This window comes from Palaemon carinicauda, chromosome 31 (genome assembly GCF_036898095.1).
Source record: "Palaemon carinicauda isolate YSFRI2023 chromosome 31, ASM3689809v2, whole genome shotgun sequence".
Taxonomy (NCBI): Eukaryota; Metazoa; Arthropoda; class Malacostraca; order Decapoda; family Palaemonidae; genus Palaemon; species Palaemon carinicauda.
Genome location: NC_090755.1, coordinates 337,501 through 363,378, shown reverse-complemented (window position 1 = coordinate 363,378; position 25,878 = coordinate 337,501). Strand labels below are relative to the sequence as shown.

The following is a 25,878-nucleotide window of genomic DNA, read 5'->3' as shown; positions in this document are numbered from 1 at the left end:
AGAATAGTTCCTTAATTCCTCTATTTTCGGTCGTTTATTAGTTAAGTCTATATAAGTTTATTTCACAAGTAGATGCCAAGACAACTTTCAAGTTATTTTTTCAGGCATGCCTACATATTTCATTAGAAAACAGCTCCCAACTACATATCTAGAGCTTTTTAACAATGGTAGACCATCAGGATTCCATTCTAGTGCATGGTTAAGCTGAATTGTCAACAGGACATTTACAGTAGACCTTATATGAGAACTCTATGACTATCTTTCTCAACATCTTGTTAGAGGAAGGCTTTCCCACTCTTATTGGGTTTGGGAAATCCTCCAGTTTGAAAACTCATAAGCTGAGGCTTTAAAACAGGTCAAGTCCTAGTCCCCAAAGTGTCGTGATGTCGGAGACATGCGCCCAATGATCTAAATCACTAAGTGGAAAGCTCTAACTGGGTTTTCATTGGAAATTCCATTGCATTTCTGAAGTCGTTAAGGCAAGAAGATTGGATTTTCACCATAGACTTAACCAATACTTACATTTAACATTTCTGTAATAGATTTAAGGAAATTCCTTCAGTGTGTAAGTATACTAATTAAAGTGCGTATGGTTTGGTCATCAGACTGCTCCAGTTTCTTTTTCTAAGTGGATAAGGTTTCTGGACATCATGGTGGTTTTATTGTAAACAACTGGCTATTTTCCAAGGAAGTTGGTTTAGAAATTACAGATACTCAAGCTACTAAAAGGTTGGGAGTCCTGGTCAATTTGAAGTTGCCTTTTGTTTCTACTCAAGAATAATATATTTGGAAATAATAATGGTAACAGTTCTTTTATGTTTTTCCGTCAGAAAAGAAAAATGTCTTTTCTGCTCTTGGTAGAGAAATTCAAGAAATATCAGTTCAGATGTTGGGGAAACCTAAAGATTCTATATCTGGAAATTGTACCGGCAACAGTTCATTTTTGTTTTTCAATTAGGTAAGAAGGATGTCTTATCTGCTCTTGGTAGAAAAATTCAAGAAATATCAGTTCAGATGTTGGGGAGACCTAAAGATTCTATATTTGGGAATTACACTGGCAACAGTTCATTCTTGTTTTTCTGTCAGAAAAGAAGAATGTCTTCTGCTCTTGGTAGAGAAATTCGAGAAATATCAGTTCAGATGTTGGGGAGACCTAAAAATTCTATATTTGGGTATTACACTGGCAACAGTTCATTTTTGTTTTTCTGTCAGAAAAGAAAAATGTCTTTTCTGCCCTTGGTAGAGAAATTCAAGATATGATATCAGTTTAGATGGTGGGGAGGAGACTGTTAACCATCATGGCTTCCTTGGAGAAGCACTTTCTGATGGGCTGCCTAAAGATGAGAATAATTTGGTAACATCTCAAATGCAGTTGGAACATATTGTTCAAGATGGGTTTCGTCAATATCTCTATTCTGTAATGGAGAATCAACTTGCATTTTGGGTGTTTCCTTGGATCTAAAGTTTCTTGGCCCCTGTGTTCAGGAATGTAATGTCTAGAACTTATAGCAGTTTCGAAAACTCTTCAGGTGCAGTAGTCAGCGTTTTTGCGGATGCGTGTCCACTAGTGGTTTTTCCAGAGAACATGATGGCTTTAACTTATATCCAGAAAGAGGGAACAAGGTCACGGTCCTTGTACCAGATATCAGAATAATGTTGCCTCGTTCTATTTTGAGAGGAATATTCCTTATTTTATGGTTTATACCAGATACAAGATAATCACACCAGGGAAAACGCAATTTTAACTAATGGTTTCTTCCGGAGATTTTAAGTTGGCGTGGACAACTGTAGTTTGGAACGTCCCTAAGTAATACAATAGAGGTTTGTATTTTGCCAAATCTGGATCTAGCTTGCAAAAGAGGTGCCTTGTTAGAAGACGTTATATCTTGATCTGTATGCCTTTACGCTGTTCACCATGATTAGCCAGGTGATAAACAAGTTCAGGGTATTAACACACATCTGGATTATACTAGTGCCTCTGCTTTGGCCTCAAATGGAGTTGGTTACAAATCTATGGCAATAGGACTTGTTCGTATATTGCCCATATGTTGCATCAAGGACTTGTGCTTTGGTCACAAGTAAAAAATTAAAAAAAAAAACTTACAAATTACAGTAATGACCTTATCATTAGTCATAGCATTAATTTTGTGTTCTTTTTATCCTAAATTGTTATATTTTACAATCATACTGTAATCAGAAATGTATTAAAATTTAGAATGATAATGTTTCTATTACATGGCATAAAAACTGCTATCTATGGGGAAATATTCCTAAAATGTATAAGATAGGAATGAGATGTTTGTTGCATTTCCTTCATACTTAGATGCTGTCAAAGTACTGCTTAGTTTTTCAAATCTGATTACAAAAATTTTTTATGAATTAGGAAAAAATAATTATATATGAAACACTTCAAGCACATATAGTGATAGATATTTTATGCTAGGGTGCAGTTTTTCTTTTTTAATGAATATATAAAGAAAAGTACAGTAATACCTTGATATACGAGCGACCCTACATACGAGAAAATTGAGATACGAGGAGAGTTCCGAGCAAATTTCCATTAAGAGATGCAAGGAAAAACTTGAGATACAGGATACGGTAGTTCCTTATGCGGCCGCCACGTTGCCGCGTGTGCGAGAGGCTGATCATGAGGACAGCATCACTCAGTCTTTCCCGTCGAATTGCCATTGCGTAAAGTTAACTCCGAGCATCGGCCGTATTCTTTGCTTTTTTTTTTACGTGTTTTTTTGCGTGAATCAGCAGAAATAAGTGAATAAACAATGGGTCCAAAGCAAGCGAGTGCAAACAAGGGTAGTGAGAAGAAAAAGCGTATGATGACAATGGAGATGAAGCATGAAATAATCGCAAAACATGAGAGTGGCGTAAGAGTGACTGAGCTGGCGCGCCAGTACGAGAGGAGTATGTCAACTATATGTACCATCCTCAAGCAGGAGGAGGCTATAAAGAACACCAAGTCTTCCAAAGGAGTAACCATCCTTTCCAAGCTCCGTAATGATGTTCACGACGAGATGGAGAGGCTTTCATATTTTAAGGATAAAGAAGAAACAGTTGGCGGGAGATTGCGTGACCGAGACTTATTATATGCGAGAAGGCCGGTTGAATCTATGAGGACTTTGAAGGGAAGCAAGCAGCCGGAAACCTTCAAAGCCAGTCGTTGCTAGCTGGATAATTTTAAGAAAAGGCCTGGGATACACTCGGTTGTGAAGCATGGGGAAGCAGCAAGTTCCGATGCAAAAGTCACGATGGACTTCGTCACAACCTCTGCCTCGGTTATTACCCAACATGGCTTCATCCCTCAACAAGTCTTCAACTGCCATGAAAGTGTCCTTTTCTGGAAGAAGATACCCAGGACGACTTTCATCACGGGAGAGGAGAAGAGACTACCGGGCCATAAACCCGTGAAGGACCGGTTAACTCTAGCCTTGTGTGCCATTGACAGCGGTGACTGTAAGGTCAACCCACTGCTGATGTACCACCCGGAAAAAGAGCCATAGGATCTTGAAAAGAGAAACCGCAAGTGATGCGGCGCGCTAATGCTAAGGCTTGGGTTACACGGCATTTCTTCACATTATGGGTTAATCTGTGCTTTGGTGTGGCAGTCAAAAAATATTTGTCTGAGAAAAACCTGCCATTGAAGTGGCTCTTGGTCCTTGACAATGCCCCTGGTCTCGAAGGTCCTTTATCTCCCGCCCAACACCACGCCACTCCTCCAGCCCATGGAACAACAAGTTATTTCCAATTTTAAACTACACGAAGCATTTGTTAAAGAAATGCTTCAATATCACAGACAACACCTATCTCACCCTTCGGGAATTTTGGAAAGAACATTTCAACATCGTTCATTGTTTGATAATTATATACGATGCATAGCAGGGTGTTACAAGACGAACTCTTAATTCAGTATGGTAGAAATTGTGGCCAGCTTCCGTCGCTGAGAGGGACTTTGAAGGGTTCGATACAACAGACCCTGATGACCCCGAACCTGTTGTGATGGATGAAATCATGTCTCTTGGAAAGTCCATGGGTTTGGAGGTAGACGAGGAAGACGTGAACGACCTTGTCGAGGAGCATCAGGAAGAGCTCAAGACACAGGAATTGATCGAGCTCCAGGAGATGACACATTCGGAGGTGTTGCAGGAGCTCAGTAGCTAGGAGTTGGAAGACGAGAGCCGCCTTTCTACGGCAGAAATCAGAGACATGTTAGCGAAGTGGCAGGATTTTTCTAATCTTGTGGAAAAGGAAAGAGAGGCAAAAGAGCCAAGCCAGAAGAAGAAAAGTACAAAAAATAAAAATGAAAATGAAAAGTGTCTCCTCCCCATCCTCTATCCCTCCTCCTCCTCCACACACACCTCTGTTAGCCGCTACCGTCTTCCGTGAAGGTAAGAACTCCATAATAATGTTACATTTCATAACCAGTTTATAGCCTTTGTTGTTTTGTTAGCGTAGGATGTTGATTACAACAATTATAAACCTGGTTTTCCTCTGTAATATACTGTTTTTAGGGTTTTTTCAGAGGGTGGGAACGGATTAACTTTTCAGTTATTTTATATGGGAAAAATTCATCTGAGATACGAGGAAATTGAAATATTAGCTCGGTCCCGGAACGGATTGTACCTCAAGGGGTTACTGTACATCGGATGTCTTATCGGGCAGCTAGTGGTTGTGACTTTGATGTCAAGGTCGTCCATTAGGCGCCAAATAGTTGATGCTTATAGATCCAATCTTAATACTATACTTACGCATTTAGGAATATATTCATCAGTTTCAGGTATCAGGACATATTTAGGACTAAATAATGAAAAATTTCTTATAGTCAGTCAAGAGTAAATTTTTGCAATCTACAGTAGATGCATTATTTTAAGAATTATCGGTCTTGCATCTTTGGGAAAACTTCTCCCTTTGGCCATTAGTGACATCTAAACAAACATATTAGTGAATAGCAAACCCTTGCTTGTAAGGTATGTTTCGTATAGTATAAGGTTGATTGTATCTCTTACCAGCATCTAGTGCTTGGAATTATTTCAATGTACTAGATGTCTCGACAGGGCTAGAGGACTAAGCCATATGACGTGAAGAAAACAGGATAATTTTTAATTATTATATTGGGTAACGTCGATATAAGCAAGCTTTGAGAGGGAACCAATGTGAACATCAGGCAAGTATAGAAATTTTAAAAGTGTTATGACTGTGCTTTCAGCGCTCAATTACCATTTGTGTAACGTGTGCATAGCAGCAGTATTAAAAAACTTTCTTTTTAACTGTCTCAAAGACACCAATATTGAGAATGGAGAATTTAAATTAAGCAGATTAAAAGGGAGATTTTCAAAATGTCAAACATGCTATGATGTGTTCTTAAGAAGCATATCCTTCAACCCATTGGCAGTAGTCCTGGATTACAGTCGCCATCCCACTGGAGTGTTATTTCCCGTTGTATACCTGGACACTTGTTTTGAGTAAATTTTTTGGGAGACGTCACTTCCTAGTAATATATTGAAAGGTTAAAGCATAATGAATAGGTTATTAGTTTAGGGTTGGGAACCCAAATTACCTCCATCCTTTTATCACCACTCCTTGCCTTCCAGCACTTGAATTTGTCCGTTTTTGGGAAGTGGTTTAGAATGCATGTCCAAGATCAGTCATGAATCATGAATGACTTGTTTGCATTTAACCCTCAAGGTCTTTGATGAATGTTCCAGTGGCAATGTTATACATTTCTGCAAAGGATTTCTAACCTTATCAGATTTTGTATTACTACTGGTTAACTAATGTTAGGATCACTAAAACAAGTTGTTGGGTTAATAATTTTTATCGAAAAATGTTAAAGAAAAGGAGTCCCCGTGTTTGTTGGCCTCTATTGAAACTGAACAACCTCATCCTAGAAAGATATGAATAATTGGCACTTTGTAATTAAAATGGTTTTAGAAATACTATTTGAATCTTTGAGAACCACAATCATCACCAGAGGGCAGTGAGAGTGAATTGGGGTTTACAGCTATTTGATCTTGGGTGTGAATGGGTAAGTATTTGGTATCCCATCTATCCATGGAATAAATCTTCATTATTTTCAAGAATCTTACCATCCAATCATAATCTATTAACTGGAAAGCATCAACTTCGCAATCTCATAAGATCGAAAATAATTCATTTTTACCTGTGTCATCCTTTCTCTTGCCATTAATGCTAGGACATTATGCCTGTCATATACGTCAATCCTAAGTATTGGCAATATGTACTGGACTAGTGCAAGGAAACTGCCAACAGGTGGTACTGTTTATTAGTTCAACGAGGTTGTGGACAGGAACAGCATCAGGCCTTTTCCTTTTATCTCACCTAACATATTCATTAGTTGGACATAATTTTACAGTGCACATTTTCTTCTAGTGGTATAATGACCTCAGCTATTACTATTGTTAGCAGAATTCCTTCGATAAATGTTAGTAATTTGACTGATGAAAACCTCCATAACACATGCCTATTTCTTTTTCTGATGATATGAACTATCTTTTTACAGTATTGTGGTTGAATCCAGCATTTGCTTCCTTTGTCTTTATCAATTCCACTCGCATACTACCTAACCCATCACATGTCATAGCCAGACTTGAGTAGTGTCATAGAGATAGAGTACTTAAGAGGGTATGATTTCTCCTGGTCTGATAAATTGACAGAATTATTTTTGATAAAGTAGACCACCACAATTTTGAAAATGATAGAAAACTTTACCCCTCCTATCTCTGTCGGAGGTCAGGCTGTTTTCCCTGTAGGACAACTAGTGTATTTTTTTTTTTAATACTGATCATGTGAGAAATTGGTGGGTAGTTCTGTTCTCCTTTTCAAGGGTATTATGTTGTAATTATCCTTTTTGGATTCGATGTTTTACTACCCTTTGTGGTAAATGCAGGGTAAGCGGTTGTCTTGTCATCAGTAGATAGTTATTTGTATGTTCTGGTTCGTACATTATTTTCTGTTCAGATTCGTACATGCTCTTACGACACAGTTGGATGATGCATTCTTTGCTAATAAGTTATAAATGGTCAGGGATGGTGAGGTAGCTACTACAGAAGGTCCTCAGCTTAATTGGTTTCAAGAAACTGTTTCAACCAATTTTGTTAAAATTTGGCATATGGTAGGCCTAACTTGAATTCCATGCTTATGATTTCCTGGTACAAAAGCCAACAAATAGTCAGGTTTCATGTGAAATAGATATCAAGTTATTTCATATATTGTTTTGCTACTGTATTAGATGATATAATATTTATTTACAGTATTTCTTTATCCTATCTTTATTTTCAGTCGGATTTCTGTTTGTATCCGACTGTTTATAAGTCAAAGGGTTTGTAAGTTGAGGACCTATATTTTGAGCATTTCTGTGCTTTCATGTTATTTAATTGTGGAAGATTAAGGTAACAGTAATGTGAGAGCTTCTAGTTTCTTAAGAGTTGTACTCGCTGTTGGTGTGTTTAATGTGATGACTTCTTGAATTCAATTAAATGATCCAAAAAAATTTAGTGCCTACCAATATAATTTAAAACATTGTTTTCCTCGATAACCATGCTGTTCTTTCAGTTATTAAGTTCAGTGTGTCGCCTCATATTGTTTCAAATCCCCTTCCTATATCAGCTTTAGTGAGTGTTGTTGAATAGCAAGATATTCTAGTGTTTTGGATTCCATCATTAAATTAGAGCTGTATGGTGTGATGATTGTTAAAGTTGTCAGTTTCAGTGATGCTTTCATACATGGACATTCTAAAGTCAGTAATTTTGGGGACATGCTCTGATATTGAATGATCAGTCACAGTGACCATATTGGATTACACCAATTAGTCTCATTCGAATGTGACCAGGAAGAGAGGAGGATAATGGCTTTCCATAGGGTCTTTTTACAACTTTTTCAATCCATTCAGTCTTCTCTTTAAATCATAAATGATTCCCCTCCATCCTCCCCTTTTCATGAATTTCATTGTAAATGTGGGCTTTTGTGAGCTACTGTATTAGAACGCAAGTTTAACCGATACAAATATTGATGGAAGTTTTCCTCCCAGTTAGCCTTATCTTGCCAGCCTAGGCACATTGTTGTAATATGTATGGAAGAAAGACAGTTGAAATATAGGAAATAAATAGGTGATGAACAGATACTTTCAGTGAGAACTAATTCCTTATGACTTTAAGGTACATATGGAACTAATTGATTTTAGAAGTAAAATCATGTTTCTGTTACTTGAAATGATGGGAGTTTAGCTTCTCTGAATCATCATGAACATCTCTAATATTTCCCATGGAGTTGATATAAGCGTCAATAAGAACACATCCTTGACGACTTCGGTGTTTTACATTATTGCTCTGTATATAATTCATTGAGTTAATTTAATGGTTAAAAAAAAATTGTAGCTATTGTATTATTTTTGGAATTTGCATTAGCATTACTTTTGTCCCTCCCTGTGCACTTTTCAAGAATTTTACATTTAAAGAGATTTTACTGTCTTCGAGATGGGAGTTCATATTTGGTCTCCTAACCAATTCTTCCCTAGCTCTACCTTGAGAATTAGGTTTTCATATTCTCACTTATAGACAAGTATTGCATTTTTATCCTGTTCTCATAAGTAAATACTATATTGCAATAGGAAAATTCATCTTTTATCTATGAAGCTGTCTCATGACATCGAATGTAAAGATGTCTGACCTGTGTCTTTTTTTTTTTTTTTCATCACAAACAAACCCATTAAAATATAGCCCTCATTCACAGCCTCTAATGCCCTAAACTTAGTCTGTGGTCTACATACCAGAAGGGAGCAATTGTTCAGGTATACACCACCTTGATTCACAGTTGAGAACCTGCTACCTTCCATACTGTCTTGTGTTGACCCAAAGAAATAATTGAAAAATCTGGTGTATCATCTCTTCCTCATCATTCATATATGGAGGAATGTCTTTGGGAAGTGTATCCTAGTCCAGAATGGTAAGCATCATAATGTAACTTGGAATTGAAGAAGGCTGAGTTGAAGAACTACTGGCCCTAGTTGAAATTTGATAGATTGCCAAGAAGCCGAGTAACCACTTTTGCTAATTTTCAAGGTTTTTGAGTGGAGACTAAGGTTTGAATATCTTCAAAGCTAAACTTCAGACTACTTCCTTCTGGGGGTAATGTCATCAGTACACTTGAATGTCTTTTACGTGTTCCGTACCTTCGTCCCGCAGTTGTGCTTGCTTTAAATCCTGCTTTTGGCTATATCCAGATTCATAGATAAAATCCAGAAGTCTACAACTTTTTGGATTTCATAAAAGATTGGATGAGGATGAATTGTGAATAAGTCGGTGCAAACTTTAACAGCTTGCCCATTTATTTATTAATGGGAAATACTGGAGTTATAATTGAAACAAAGCAATATTTGTTTTGGAATAATACTTAGTTTCCAGTTGGGTCTGGAATAATGTTGTTTCCAGTTTAATCCAATTTGTCTATACCTGTGATTACAAATCAAACTATATACAATTTTCTAATTGAAAAAAACTTTGTGGCTTTATTGAAAAGTTTATTTTCAAAATTGTCAATTAAAAATGCTAGGAAATTCTATCAAGGTGTTGCCTGCGCTTTGGTCTTGCATTTTAGGTTTACTACTAATGGATGCAGATGGGTCATTTATAAATATGGACTCATTCACAATTAATTTTTTTCATGGGTAGATGGTTACTACCAGGGAATCCAGGTAGTTCATTTATGAATGACACTCATCCACAAAGCACGCTTGGAAGGTAGTTACTACTGGTGGATCTGGATGCTGAATTTATGAACAAGGGCTCGTTTGTCTGTAGTCTAAAATGGTATGGTGCATTCAGGCTGAGATTGAGGGTTTTATCGTCACTTAATGCTACGTACAATGTTCGTTGTAAGATTCAGATGAGAATACAGAACAGCAACTGACATATAAGAAGATGGCTGATGAAATTGTTATTGGATATGACGACATGGACACTTCAGAAACAGGAATACACCAAAGGCTACTTAGTTACCAGGAAAACTTAGGAACTGGTAAGCCGAATTTTTCCAGTATACATGTTCAAAGACATCTTGGTTTATGCGTTTGTACATACATGTAACAGACCCTTGTGAAAAGATAGAAACTTGAATTTAAAAGGTACTTATTTCAGACTCTTGAGTTGTGAAATTATAGCTGCTTACATAATCAACACCTTTGGACTGGAAAAAGGGAGAATAGTTCATTGGTTAATAGTTGTGAAGTGAAAATATGTTCGTTATTTCTGTGATGAATGATGTGTGCGTAAAATTCTCGGTTGGAGACCATACCATTGTATGATGTACTCCCTCGTATCATTTCCCATCCAATTATATTATTTTATTGCCAAGAAATTGGCTTCATAGCTATGGATAATGTAAGTATGGAACATGTTTATGAACTGTAAATGGAAATATCCGGACTCCTGTAATAAAATTTTATACAGTATATTTCTCAATTTAGTTCCATAGTATTGTGGCCACAGGTGTCAATTCGGACATTTTTTAAGTGATTCAAGTACAGTCATTCATCTTTGGCATATGGGAAGGTGAAATTTTACCAATAATGTTACCAAGTGTATAGAGCAAATTATTTGCTTGCCATTTTCTAGTGAACTTGATAAATTTTATACAACCAGGTAGATAACCTGAAGTCATTGGTCAGTGGTATAAATGGGGAATGACTGGATGGAAATTTAGACTAAACCAATTGGAGTCATATCAACATACAACACCCAGAAGAGAGAAGTATTTTTTTAAATACTTGAAGATGCCAAAATTTCTAAAACTACTGTAGATTGATTTCAAGCAGTTATGTGAATTATGTATATTTTTATTGGTTCAATTTCTTTTGCTAGACTAACACCCATAATCAGCTTATTTTTTAAAGCCACAAACCACATTTGGAATAATTAGTTGATTGAGTGAAACTTATATATTACCACAAGGACTGTTGGCTCCCCACCATGTTTCTGGGGGTTCATATCCTGTTTAACCCAGTTATGGGGTGATCTCCCCACCATGTTTCTCGTGGTTCGTATCCTATTTAACCCGTTTACAGGGTGATCAGAACCTTTCCCACGTTTTGAGACTACATACTCCGCATTATGCCATTACTTCAAGAGGTTTTTGCCCGAAAGTTAGCGAGACTAGTTTATGCCAATTTGTGTTTTCACCAGTATTGCTGGTGATGCAAACTTTTCGTTAGCTTTGTTATGCAATTTTCTATTCTCTCCGAGCTGAGTTTTAGCATATAAAAACTTGTTTCTAAAGTAAAAATGATTCATGAAAGGCCACCCAGAATTGACCAAAAAATATTCTAATGTAAGGAAGGAAAACTTAGGAAAAGTAGAGGGTCATCACATTCCAGGTTATAGATAAGATGGAGAATCAAATCCTTTTTCACTTACATTAAAATAATAATGCAGCAGAAGTATCTGCACAGAACACTTTTAAATACGCTCATAGGCCATGGCTTTATTGCATTCTTCTACAAAAACAATATTAATGCTAAGGTATCTAGAGTGATTCTTATTTTTCCTTGTTTTGTAGACTGCAATTTAATACAAAAATTGGGTTTTGAATAAGTACAAGAAATATTTCTAAAGGTGTTCACTTCAAAATGCCTTTAAACAAAACATTCAGAGAATTTCCTTGAATGTTTATTCTCTAGTCATACATTTGTGGATATAACAAATTTAGCAAGTGGCATATTAATCTGATATGATTCTGTTCACATGAGTTTGAAAAACATTACCCTAAAATAAATTCAAAGCACGTCTTTGTTAAAAAACAAACTACAAATAACCGTGGGTTTATACTGTGTATGGTGGTACCCAAGTCGTAAGCTGAAATTTGAAAACGTGAGAGGAAGGTCTAAGAAATTTACAGGTAACCTGTGGATATTTATTTTTTTTGAGTAAAGAGGTAAGTTTGTTTCCCTAGTTCTCCAGGATTTTTCTAAGCTAAAGGTTTTTCTTACCGTAATATGACAAGGATAATACCCAACATTTGGAAAGGCAGTTCTGTAAGATGTAAGATATTGGCAATTTTGTTTTTATTATGATAATGTAAATATGAAGTGATTATATCTTTTACATTATGATTATAGTGTTTATAGCACAATTCCCTTTTTCTTGCAGGAAAACCGGAAATGCTGTACCACGACAAGTGGGATAATGTGTATGTTGAAGGTTTAAGGAAGACTGTCGATTATCTGGCTGAAGCTGTCAGAAATTTATACGTTGTGAAAGATCTGCAGTGTATGTTTTATGTATTTTTGTAAATTGTGCTCTTATTTTATGTTGAAAGTCATGTTTCAGCAAATAGTGGTATCTTTTTCTGATGTAGAACTTGTTTGCATTACTTTACTGTTTTGTAAATTATCAACTTATTGATATCCTGCTTTTTTTTTATGCTAAAGAACAGTCCTGAATCATTTTAGTAATTTGTTATTCAAAGTATATTAAAGTTTATCCAAAATATCTTGTGTATAGATTATATCAAGAGTGTCACCATCCATTGTGCGATATAGATTCTATTTAAATTATTGCAGGTCTTAGAGTACTGTTGGTTACATCAACACCTGAGATGGCTAAGCTGTATGTGGATTGTTTGGCAGAACTTGCAAGGAGCTGTAACCAGAAAGTTTCCCTTTTAACTGGAGATGCAGTTGAAGGTATGTCTGCTGTAGAGCCTTTATATGTATAAATACATTAGTACCCCATTTTATGATTACAGTAACTTAGAATACAAGGAAATTGGTAAGTGAGCATAGAAAATCTAATCTGGTTTTGCATTTCATCAGTCTGCAAGCAAATATTGCCCCACCTATTTTGAAGGTTTTGTTGTCTGTTATTAGACTAGCATGAAATCAGTCCTGCAATGCCCATACTCCACACATTTCGTGCTGTATGATTTTACTAATTTCAATGCTATTTTAAAGAAAAATTTAAAAGCCATCTTCCTTATATATGTTATATCGTAATTGAATGGAAGGGTAAAAAACAAACTACCAAGAGTCCATAAAGCCTAAGTTATGTAATTCAGTTTATGATAGTGAATGTCACTCAAGAGAGAGACCTCCCTTTATTTGTTCCTACACGTGTACAAACCCTCGTCCTTGAGGAGTATGATTTCAGCAGTCGAGGTATAGACACTCACTTTTACTGAACTTTTTAAAGTTTTCCTTTCTTTTCAGCAATTGGTTGCATTTTACAATGAAGAAACCATGTGTGGGCATATGTTTCTGGTTGTTAGTGTGGAACATTTGAGCAATAGCTCGGTGGATCTTTATTCATTGAGCCCTTCTTGTGGAGGCCATAAGTTCCTTTAAGCTTCTCACTCCTTCCTCAGATACTTAGTCTTGTGAACCCTCTCCTTCACCCCTCCTGTGTTGTGGGGTAACATAGAAGACAGCGGCTTAAGGTTATTTGTAATACAATCTCTGATTGAGTTGGTCCTACCTGCTTCCCTGAAAGAGGAGGGTATTCCCGAGCTAGTTTGAAGCGAGCCTGGTGCAAGCAGGGCACGTCTCCTCTGATGACCCTATGTGGGGGAAAAATTTTCCTAACTCTTCTCCAGCCTCTTGGGCTTGTTTTTCAGGAACATCTGCAGCCGAGGGTGCCACCGAGAAAGAACACTCGTCGCCTTCAGACCCCATTGCGTGGTTACCCCCGAAAACGCTCTTCAGGTCCCCGCTGAGAATGGAAGAAGACTTCGGTACCTGGTCCCCCACTGAAGAGAGTCAACGCTCCCCTCCAGTGCCATCTGCTACGTTTCCGTACGTCTTCTTGCAGGACCCGTCATCCATCGAGGGTCGAGGGAACCCTCCTACGTCATCGCGTGAGGCGGGGCCGCCTAAACGAGTCTACAAGTCGTCGGGCTCTTCGGTCGAGGCGGTTTCCTGCTCCTTGGAGGACGAAGCCCGGAGGAAACTCAGAAAACGTCGGGAGAAGTCCCGCAGGAGACACTCCCGTTCTCGCTCCCGCTCCAGGTGTCGCCATGTGAGTAGGCGTTCCGGATCCCCCCAGAAGGAAATGGAGAAGAAGTGGCTCCCCGGACGAAGAGTGGGTAGTCATCCCTCGCAGCAGACTTTTAGAGTTGGCAGCAGTTCCGGGCTCTTCAAGTTGGCGCCCTAGAGCCCATTCTCCGGAGAGATACTCGTCCGGTGGGAGTTGTCATTCCAGGTCCCAGCAGACAGGCATAAGTCCGCGAAGGTTCCGACTCCATCCGCCCGGCGGAGAGAGTCACCCCTTCGGTCTGGCAGCCGTGTCCTGACCTCCAAGACGCCCCTGAGCCGTCAGGATCGTGAGATATGGCTCCCCTCGTCGAGCAGACCCGCAGATACATGGACCTCCGTGAGGAAGGATAGACCGAGGACGGAGCCTCCGTCTCGACGACTATGCCCGTCCTTCGGCCAGAACCCCAGGAGATGGAGAGTGCAAAGGCCTTGTCTTCTCCCCGTACGAAGACCTCCGCCGGAGGAGCCCCGTCTCAAGCATCAGTACGTCCTATGGAGGTGTCAGCCTATCGAAGGGTGATAGGGCTCCTTCGGAAACGCCCACAGGCTAGATGAGCCCGAGCCCTCCTCCGAGGAATTCTGGCGATCCAGTCTCAACAGACTTGTGGATGCCCCCGTCAAGCAGAGACCCTCCCCAGCACTACCGTTAGCCAGGGATGTGAAGCTAGGTAGAGCCCACGTGGAAAAGATTGTGGCCAACCACGCCGAGGCTCCCAAGAACCAGAGTTCCTCCAAACTGCTCCAGGGCCTGAAGTCCCAGAGCAAGTTTTACCTCCCAGAGGGCCATCAGGCAGGCGCCTGTACACTGGAGCCTACACTCGCCGTTTTAGGCCAGGAAGCGGCGAAAGAGAGGGCCTCTACAGCACCAATCTGCTTTTCTCCATCAGAAGCCACCATGATGGAGGAAATAGCGAAGGACCTCGTGAACGTCTCCTGGTGGCTGGATTGGTGGGCGTCCAGGCCTCGTACGACCTCACAGTTCCAGAGAATCGGGCCTTACTCAAGGAGCTGATCAGCTCGGGAGGTAAGGCCCTGAAGTTTCTGTCTTAGCATTCCCTAGCGCAGGCCTACAACTGTGTCCTACGGAGGAGGGACACGGTCCTCAACAAGATTACTAGACGGCTTCCTGACAGAGAAGCGAGGTCCCTGAGAAGCCTAACCCCGTGGGACGGCTCGATTTTCCCCCTGAAGGCAGCTGAGGAGTCAATTGAAAGGGTCAGGAAACTCAAGGACCAGGGTGATTCCAGACCCCCTCCAGTGAGGAGACCTGCACACAGGAGGTCTACCTCCGATGTTCCTCTCCCTCCTCGAGCTTCACCTAGCCAGCCCAGGAGAGACACCCCTACTACGGCCTGATCACAGTCCTCTCAGCCCTCCCGTAGGGGAGCAGCCTCAGCTCAATCATCCTATAGACCTTCCTACGCAGCGTCCAGAAGAGGGCGTTCAAGCCGCGCCTCTAGGAGGAGATAGGAGGGAGCCCCCTTCTCCTGCTGAAGCCTCAGCTGGGGGGATGCCTCAAACACTTGGCAAGCATGGAAAGACCACGGAGCAGACCCGTGGACCGTGGCAGTCCTGAAGGAAGGGTACAGGTTACCCTTCCTTGCGGACCCTCCACCTTTGATGTCAGATCAGCGGGAAGAGTGGCTAGCCCCCAAGGACCCCTTGAAAAAGACAGTCCTGCAGGAGGAAGTCTCAGCGATGCTGGCGAAAGGAGCGATAGAACCAGTCAAGGACCCAGGTCCAGGGTTCTACAGCAGGCTTTTCCTGGTGGAGAAAGCGACAAGGGGCTGGAGACCGGTCATAGACCTCTCAGCCCTCAACAAGTTCGTATGCAAGACCGACTTCAAGATGGACACTCCGAAGTCGGTCTTAGCGTCCTTGAGGGAAAGGGACTTCATGATGTCAGTAGATCTCAAGGACGCCTACTTCCAAATTCCAGTTCACCCCTCCAGCAGAAAGTAACTACGGGTAAAATGGGGTACCCAAACGTTGCAGTTCAAGACCCTCTGCTTCGGGCTGTCCACAGCCCTTCAGGTCCCTCAAGTCCCAGTTGATACCCTCCACCAGGATGACCTACCTCGTAATGATCCTGGACTCCCGGTTGGCGAGAGTCTTCCCCTCCGCGGAGAGACTAGACAACTTAGACCAGGTCCTCCGTCCCTTCCTGTCGGGCCAGCCCAGGAGAGCAAAGGACTGGCAGAGGCTGATAGGCCACCTTGTGTCATTAGAGAAACTGGTCCCCCAGGGCAGGCTGAAGCTCAGGGAGGTCCAATGGAATCTGAAGGAGAGCTGGAACCAGAGGAACTCCCCCCACAAGGTGATTCCGGTTTTCCCGGAGACGAAGGAGGTCCTAGAGTGTTGGTGCGGCAGGTTGAACACCCTCAAGGGAATGCCCTTCGCAGCCGACCCTCCGGAGATGCTCCTGTTCACGGACGCATCAAAGGAGGGGTGGGGTGTCCATATCCTCGGAAGGTCAGCAAGAGGGAGCTGGACGGACGAGGAGAAGGCCCAGCACACAAACGTGCTAGAGATGCAGGCAGTGCGAAGGGCGTGCCTGGAGTTCGTCCATCTACTTCGGGGGGAACACCGTGGCTTTGATGTGCGACAACGCCACGGTGGTGGCCTACATAAAGAAACAAGGAGGACTAAAATCGAAGGAGTTGTGCGTCCTCGCGTTGGAACTTCTGGAATGGGCCGAAGTAGAACAGATCAGAATCTCAGCCGGATGGGACAAGTAGTGGGATCCGAATGGTCCCTGCACCCAGAAGTAGCCAAAACAACCATTCAAAAATGGGGATCGCCAGTGATGGACCTCTTCGCAACGAGGTTGAACGCACAGCTCCCCATGTTTTGTTCTCCTGTGCCAGACCCAAGAGCGGCGTTCGAGGACCCCTTCCAGCACCCTTGGGACAACCTCGACGTTTACGCCTTTCCCCCATTCGGGATGCTCAGACAGGTCCTCAACAGAGTAAGGAGGGCGGACAACCTGTGGATGATGACTTTGGTAGCGCCCTGGTGGCCGGAGAGAGAATGGTTCGTGGATCTAAAAGAACTGGCACAACTTCCACCTTCGCCCCTTCCTGACAGGCCAGACCTCCGGCAACCACATTTTCAAAGGTTCCATGAGAACCCTCGGTCCCTCCGCCTTCACGCATGGAGGTTATCAAGCGTCTCCTGAGGAAAGAAGGCTATTCGTCGGGGACGGCAGCAAGGATGTCAGACTAACTGAGGCGATCATCGGCAGCGGTCTACCAGGCAAAGTGGGCCACCTTTACTAAATGGTGCGCCTCTTAAGAACATCAAGCCTCTGAGGGCCTCCATCCCGGAGATAGCGGACTTCCTAGTTTATCTCAGGGACATGGTCAGCATGTCCATCCCGGCCATCAAGGGAGTACGAGCTGCTCTGGGCCAAGTCTTCCTCCTGAAGGGCATCGACCTGGGAACCTCCAGACATCTCTCGATGCTCATTAAGAGTTTCGAGCAATCGTGTCCCCTGCAAGCCGTTAGTGTGCCACAGTGGGACGTGGCCAGGGTCCTGAAGAAGCTGTCAGAACCTCCCTTTGAACCCCTAAAGGACATTGTGGACAAGGATCTCACCCTCAAGACAGTTTTCCTATTGGCATTAGCTTCGGCTAAACGAGTGGGGCAGATCCATAGACACGAAGTCGCCCGCTCGAAGGGTTGGCGGGAGGTTACCTTCAGGTACGTGCCATCTTTCGTAGCGAAGACCCAGAATCCGGCCGTGTGGGATCCCTGGTTTGAGGGGTTCTCAGTACCAGCAATCCCTCACTCGGACAGCTCGAGGGACTTAAGTCTGTGCCCTGTCAGGGCGGTAAGGAAATACTTAGAGAGGACAGCCAGACTTCGGCCCGAGATCAAAGGTCTTTTTGTTTCCACAGGCCTAGTGAAGAAGCCAGTCTCGAAGAACACTATCTCCTTCTGGCTGCGGCAGGTGATTATCAGGGCCTTCAGTAAGGCAGGTATCCCCCTGCCTGGACATTAGGGGTCTTAGCTTTCGAGAAGAATATGGAAGTGGGCCAGATCCTGAGAGCAGGCACCTGGGCTATCCAGTCTACCTTCACTGCTCACGACTTGAAAGACTATTCAAGAAAATCCCTGGACGGGTTCTCGATAGGTACCGTCATTTCCGCGCTCCAAACAGTTTAAAGGTGTAGCCCCTGTGATAACCGCGGGTAGCAAGTACAAAAGACAGGTTCGTTCCTTAACCCCCTTGTTCTTCCTCCCCCTGTTTCGGCTTCAAATGGTCTCAGATAGGAACCTGAGCCAGCTACAAGTACCCCAACTTTGGAAGGACATGTCTTCTAGGATTTATTGCAAAGGTGAGTTACTTAGACACTAAGATGAGTTTTTTTTGTAGTTTCCTCTTTTCTCGCTTTTCTTTGGGGTCAACAAGACCTAGCCTCCTATCTAGGTCTTTGGATATATCTCAGCACGGTCTCAGAAGTTTAAAAGGCCACTCCCACCTCCTAAAGTATAAGTCTCCTAAGAAAGTAGTTCGAGGTAAGTACACCGTGTTGGAACAAATCACAAATTTTAAGTAATTTGTATTTTTCCTAACAGTACTTACCTCGAACTACTTTCTGGTAATGACCCACCCTGCCTTCCCCGACTGCCTTCTGGAATTCTCAGAGACTTAAGCTACCAAGAACTTACTGGAGGTCGAGACCTGAGCAAGCATGCTCTCTGACCCGGGGTTAGCCTCAGGGCGCGTATCACTCCGCCTGAGGTTATTCCTCATGGAAAACGGGTATAGGGTAAACTACACAAAACTGGTCGGATGGGAGTAGATCCCAGATACTTCTAGGAAAGTAGTTCGAGGTAAGTACTGTTAGGAAAAATACAAATTACAGTGGTACCTCTACATACGAATTTAATCCGTTCCAGAACCAACTTCGGATGTAGAAAATGTTTGGATGTCGAAACGAATTTTCCCATAAGAATACATTGAAATATGATTAATCCCTGGTTGAGCCCAAAAACCTATGATAACTTCTTAATAAACTACTACACATAATTTCCCAAGAGAATAATGCACACTAAATTAGATAATAGACATGTAAAAAAGATGAATTAGCAAAAAATGGTAAATAAGAAACGGGTTTTTAGCGTCACTTTACCTTAGAAACTCCAGTGCAGGTGTTGTTGGTCTTGCTATGCAGAGAGGAGACGGACGGGCGGCGAGGAGGTAAAAAGGTTAACTACGATGAACGTACACTACCGTAACTTATTCTAACTTACACTAAGTAAACTTTAACATAACTTAGCTTATTTTTTTTTTTTTTTTTTTTTCTTTTTTTCTTTTTGATGATTAATTTTAATCACTTTCACTCTCTACACTTAAAATTGATTGAATTTCTTTCTCTTTACTCTTTGCCGTTTTCTTTGTTTCACTTTCTTTCGCTTCACTCTTTGCCGTTTTCTTTGAATCACTTACATCCTCTTCATCACGAGTTCGCTTTGTAGTTTTTTTTAAAGAAATTATAGATAGATAGTTGCTTGGTACGGCTTTTCAGAATGTTTCGAAAGTGAGTTAGGCAAACATCATCGAGCTGCGCAATTACACGACAAACTTGCAATTTTTTTGGGTTGTATTTGTCGATGAAGTCGACCACGTCTTGATATTTTCCTAACACCTCTTTTATATGCGCCGAACCTAACACATGTTCTACCTCCTCGATCCCTTCCTCGTCATCACTCATGTGCTCAGACATAGCATGGAGTTCCTTGAGCTCCTCTGTGGTAAGTTCGTCGTGATGTTCGGCGACGAGTTCCGTAACGTCATCTGCGTCGACCTCCAGACCCATGGACTTGCCAAGGGAGACGATTTCCTCTACGTCTTCCGCTGCACCCACCACAGGATCAGGTTCGGGGTCAAAACCTTCGAAATATCGGGAAGAAACTGCATCAGGCCACAGCTTCTTCTAGGCAGAATTGATGTTCCGTCGAGTTAATCCCACCCAAGCCTGATCTATGATCTTCAAGCAGTGCACGATGTTGAAGTGGCTCCTCCAAAATTCACGCAAAGTTAAGTTGGTGCTTCGCGTGACATTAAACCACTGCTTAAATAAGTGCTTGGTGTACAGCTTGTTAAAATTAGAGATGACATGCTGGTCCATGGGCTGGAGGATAGAGGTGGTATTCGGTGGAAGATACAGCACCTTTATGAACTTAAATTCATCGAAGATATCATCTTCAAGTCACGGGGGGGGGGGGGGGGGGGGGGGGGCATTGTCAAGGCATAGCAGGCACTTTAAAGGCAATTTCTGTTCATGAAGATACTTCTTCACAGAAGGGCCGAAAACTTGGTTAACCCATTCCACAAAGAACTGCCTAGTGACCCAGGCCTTCGAGTTAGATCGCCAGAAAACATGAAGCTGGTCCTTATCGACATTGTGTGCCTTAAAGGCCCTAGGGTTCTCGGAATGGTAAACCAGTAAGGGCTTGACTTTAAAGTCCCCGCTAGCGTTGGCACATAGGGCAAGAGTCAACCAATCCTTCATTGGCTTATGCCCAGGCAATTTCTTCTCTTCGGCGATGATGTAGGTTCGACTGGGCATCTTCCAAAACAGCCCGGTTTCATCACAATTAAACACTTGCTGCTCTACGTAGCCTTCTTCCAGCACGATCCTTTCAAAGTTCTTAACAAAGTCAGCTGCAGCCTTTGTGTCCGCACAAGCAGCCTCTCCGTGGCGAACAACTGAATGAATCCCGGACCGTTTCTTAAATTTCTCAAACCAGCCACGAGATGCCTTGAAATCGTCTGAGGAAGGTTCGGTTGAACTCTCCCCAGCATCACCCCCAGAGCTCTCCTCCTTCAAGTCTGTAAAGATGGCGTGCGCCTTCTCGCAGATGACGGTTTCGGTGATGGTGTCGCCAACAATCTCTCTGTCCTTGATCCAGACTAGCAGAAGTTGTTCCATCTCTTCTATGATAGGGCTACGGCGTTTTGAAATAATGGTGATCCCCTTAGAAGGTTTCACTGCTTTAATAGCTTCCTTCTGTTTAAGGATTGTCGAGATCGTCGACATATTACGGCCATACTGTTTAGCAAGTTCACTCACGCGGACGCCACGCCCATATTTTTCAATAATTTCTTGCTTTACGTCTAAAGAAAGCATTTCCTTCTTCCTTTTCTCACCACTACCACTACCATTTGCAAAACTTAGCCTTTTAGGACCCATACTTTACGTAAAAGGATGCACGTAAAAATCACGATTAAAACACGGTTAATAGCAGAACGCACAGGGCACAACCGCAAGAAGCCGACGAGAACAGAGGACTGATCGAAGCCGCGCTAATTGAGGGTCCCTCTGAGGTCGAAGTGCTGCCTTCTATCGGCGGAAATAAAAAACACATCAGGCGCTATGAGCACCGACTACGCGTACGAGTATTTTTTACTTCGAGTGTAGAGTAGGAACATGTTCGAATTGTACTTCGCGTGTTGAAAAATTCGGATACAACTGGTACGACGAAAAATGCTTACTTTTTTGTGTTTCGAAATAAAATTCGGGTGTAGAGTCAAAAATTTGCTCGAATTTTACTTCGGATGTAGATACGTTCGGATGTAGAGGTTCCACTGTACTTAAAATTTGTGATTTTGTGTTGTCAATGGTACCAGTAGATTTGGTTTGTGCGTGTATTGTACCACTATATAAGGGTAAGGTAGATGTGCATGAGTGCTGTAATTCAAGGGGTATTAGTTTGTCGAGTGTAGTTGGAAAAGTTTATGGTAGAGTACTGATTAATAGGATTAAGGATAAAACAGAATGCAATCTTAGAAGTACAGGGTGGTTTTAGAAGAGGTAGGGTTTGTATGAATCAGATTTTTACAGTAAGGCAGATATGCGAGAAATATTTAGCAAAGGGTAAGGTGATAAAGGTGGCTTTATGGATCTGGAGAAACCGTATGATAGGGAAGCAATGTGGAATGTGATGAGGTTATGGAGGTTGTTGCAAGCAGTGAAAAGTTTCTACAAAGGTAGTAAAGCATGTGTTAGGATAGGAAATGAAGTGAGCGAATGGTTTCCGGTAAGAGTGGGGCCGAGACAGGGATGTGTGATGTCACCGTGTTTGTTTAACTTGTATTTTGATGGAGTGGTGAGAGAGGTATCACGAGTGTTTGGACGAGGATTAAAACTAGTAGACGAAAATGACCCTGAATGGGCGGTAAATCAGTTGTTGTTTGCGGATAATACTGTACTGGTTGCGGACGCAGAAGAGAAGCTTGGCCGATTAGTGGCAGAATTTGGAAGGGTGTGTGAGAGATGAAAGTTGAGAGTTAATGTGGGTAAGAGTAGGGTTATGAGATGTACGAGAAGGGAAGGTGGTGTGAGGTTGAATGTCATGTTGAATGGAGAGTTACTTGAGGAGGTGGATCAGTTTAAGAGGAAGGCCAAGGATTGGGAGGATGGATGGAGTGAAGAAAGCTCTTGGTGATAGGAGGATAGATGTGAGAGAGGCAAGAGAGCGTGCTAGAAATAGGAATGAGTGGCGAGCGATTGTGACGCAGTTCCGGTAGGCCCTGCTGCTTCCTCCGGTGCCTTGGTTGACCGCGGAGGTAGCAGCAGTAGGGGATTTAGCGTTATGAAGCTTCATCTGTGGTGGATAACCGTGGAGGGTTGGCTGTGCCACCCTGGCAGTACCAGCCGAACTCGGTTGAGTCCCTTGTCAGGCTGGGAGGAACGTAGATAGGAGACGTCCCCTTTTTTGTTTCATTTGTTTGATGTCGGCTATCCCCCAAAATTGGGGGAAGTGTCTTTGTATATGTATGTATGATTAAAGGTTTGAAGTATTTTGTGTTATTGAGTAGTCAACTGTTTTAGTCCATTGATTGTGTTCAGTTTTGTATTGCTTGTGTGTATCATTTGTTGATAGGAATTAATTGGTAATTTTTGAACATTGGTTACCTTTTTGTGTGATGATAATACTGGTCTTTGATTTCAGGGGGTACTACAGTGCTCATCACCACAATTGACGCATTACGACCTATGTTGAATGGTAATAAACCGCACCAATCCAAGAATTTTGATGCTAGCAGATTGAAGGCCTTAATTTTGGACGATGGCCCAGTTTTGCTCAAACACTGTCCAAAATATATGGTCAATTTCTTTACAGAGCTTTGTAGAAAAGGTAATTAAGACTCCTTTTCCATGTTAACTAATTTATGTTTGTTAGTGGTAATGGTATTTCATCTGTTTTGTGAAAAGTTTTAGAAGAATCTTTATTACAGGTAGTGAAATTTTCATTTGACATGATTAAAGTTGTATTTTGTAAATTTAGTTAGCAAACTTGTCTGTAGCTTTAGGCATTTGATCAGCCTATTATATTCTCAAGTATTTCATGTGAAAAGTAAATAATAATTTATAGTATTTTCAACTCCTAAATTGTTTTCATTGCAGATGTAAATGTAGTTGTAACAGCTGAAAAAGTTACAAACAAAGACGTTAAAGATGCTGAAGCGAAGATACGTCCTGCTGGTGGTTTTAAAAAAATATATGCATCTTCCAAGAACAAGGGTAAGTATACTCATTTATTGGTTATATGTTTCTTTATGAATATAAAACTTTGTCCTGTAATAGGATTATGCTGTCGGGGAGGCTGGATACGGCATGGTACAGACTAGCAACTGGCTCTTTTGATCTGTTACTTTTGTTTTAGATTATGTATTGGCAGATTAGTGTCCAAGGGAAATTAAGGCACAAAGGATTTGCCATTTATACCGATAAATGTAGCTTTGTCAGATTACATGCAACCTGCTGATATCCACATTGCTGTTACTGGATAGCAGTCCTCTTTGCTGTTTATTTACTTGCAAGTGTAGCCTTTTGACAGCAGTGTCATCCTGATTGTTGCAATATGTCTTAAGGATAAAGGTTTTGCTGACACTGTGTAAAAGCAATAGACGCCATTCCTCTTTCCTGGTGTCATCTCAGTAAGACACTTGAAATGTATCACCTGTTTGTGTTATTGCTTCATAGATCTATGTATCGCCTGGTTGAGATATATCTTCATATACTATATCCACTTGTGATTATTTTCATTTTCATCGTTCTTTACGACCCAGCAGGAATTTTTTTTTTTTTTTTTTATGCTGGTAATCATCTTCAAAGAAATCCAGAAAGACCATTCTGTGGGAGTCTCGTACAGTGTTATGATGAGTGGTCTGTGACAGATTGTAGCATGCAGACTGTCAGATTAACGATCCCGTCGAATTGGCCGTAGGGAACAATATGATGAATGAGAACTACTATTTAAATCAGAACACTCCACACACACCATAAATCAAGAGTATGTAATGGTTAATATTTACGTCAAAAAACAAAGTCACATGCCTTTAAAATTGTACATTTCTGTACAAAAACTATCTTTTCACAATGCTTGAAAAATGAACTAAGCAAATCTTCTCTTCAATTCAGGGATCCCTCTCAGACTTTTTTCCGCCCCTCTAAATGAGATGATGTTCAATGTTGGTCACTCGACCGTCAACAAGTTCCTGCATATTAAGGGCTTACCTTTCACAAGAGAATTATCACATTAAACCTGGTCGTCATCGAACACACTTTTCATGAAATGATTTTATTAATATGGTACATAGATAAAGCTTTGCCATACATTCTTTCATCAGAGGTAGTCGCATATTTTATGTCCCTGTCCTCGCTGTGAGGGGGAGGCGTGAAATATTAGGCTTAAGGTGGCCGGCCGGCTAATGCCGTTTTTTAAGAACAGGACTTTGACATTCATACCACGTAAGTAGACTTACGACATCAAACTGCATAGGATTTTTGCCTCTTACCTTTGGTTTTGCAACGCCAGGTTGATTTATCCTGAAAATTAGTGTTTTTCAAATTCTATCTTCTCTCTTGATAGTTGGTATTAAGACTTTAGATTACTACCCTCTATAGACCTGATGTAGACCTCTTATCAATTTTTTTTTTTTTCATTGTGGTAAAAAAATAAACCCTTTAAAGTCAGGGGGACAGAAAAAAAAATGAAGCAGAAATTGGAAAAAAGGCAAATTTTATTGTTTTTTAGTCTTTTTAAACTTACATACCAAATTTCAATGCTATATCTTTAAACCTAAGGGAGAAGATAGAATTTGAAGGTCAATAAGTACAGTTTTGCATTACGGGCATTCAAAGTTTTTCTTTGTATTGTTACAAAGACAGTATTAATAAATCATGATTATCATGAATTTTATGTTCCTTTTTAGATATTAATAAACCAAAACTAAGTTATTTATCATAATTTAGTCATAAATGAAAAAACCGTTGCTCAGTATCTTGCATCTTCAGGCGAGACAATCGCTCCTTCATCATCTCTCCTTCATTAACTCCACAAGTTTCGCCGATATTACCCACTTCTGAACTCTTATTAGAGCAAATTTTCTCTTTTCTTATGTTAGCGAGATGTCGAAATTGTCTTTTCCTCTGATATGAAATTATTGCTGGAACCAAGAAAAACATGCAAAAACGAGTTAGTGTCAGAGGTCCAACTTAAATGTGCTTTCTGAGGTTTGTGCTAGGCCTGAGGGCCCAAGGATGTAATTACCGTGTAATACGTCGTCCTGTGACTCTGATGCCATTGCTCACAATTTGTTCTAGTATATTAAAATGTAATCATTATCAAAATTTACAATAACAAGAAATACTGCATTTTCTTGTAGGGAACAATGTTTTTGGTTTATTGAGTTAATTTTACTAATTACCCTGTAACTATGAAAGTAAGAGGAATTTTGAAAAAGTATTTTGTGTACGCATACTCCATTGCCACACGAAGCTCCCTGAATTTTATCAGGATTTTGTTTTTCT

The 25,878-nt window shown here is 41.2% G+C and overlaps 1 protein-coding gene across 1 annotated transcript in view; it reads left to right on the top strand.

Annotated features, from left to right (window-relative positions):
* The window catches only part of LOC137624223 (uncharacterized), an 80,985-nt gene that overhangs the window by 47,043 nt on the left and 8,064 nt on the right, over positions 1-25,878 (top strand). Inside the window, exons 13-16 of the mRNA XM_068354725.1 lie at positions 12,171-12,290; positions 12,584-12,706; positions 23,015-23,200; positions 23,470-23,586. Coding sequence (XP_068210826.1) covers positions 12,171-12,290; positions 12,584-12,706; positions 23,015-23,200; positions 23,470-23,586 — 546 coding nt within the window. The remainder of the gene's footprint in view (positions 1-12,170; positions 12,291-12,583; positions 12,707-23,014; positions 23,201-23,469; positions 23,587-25,878) is intronic.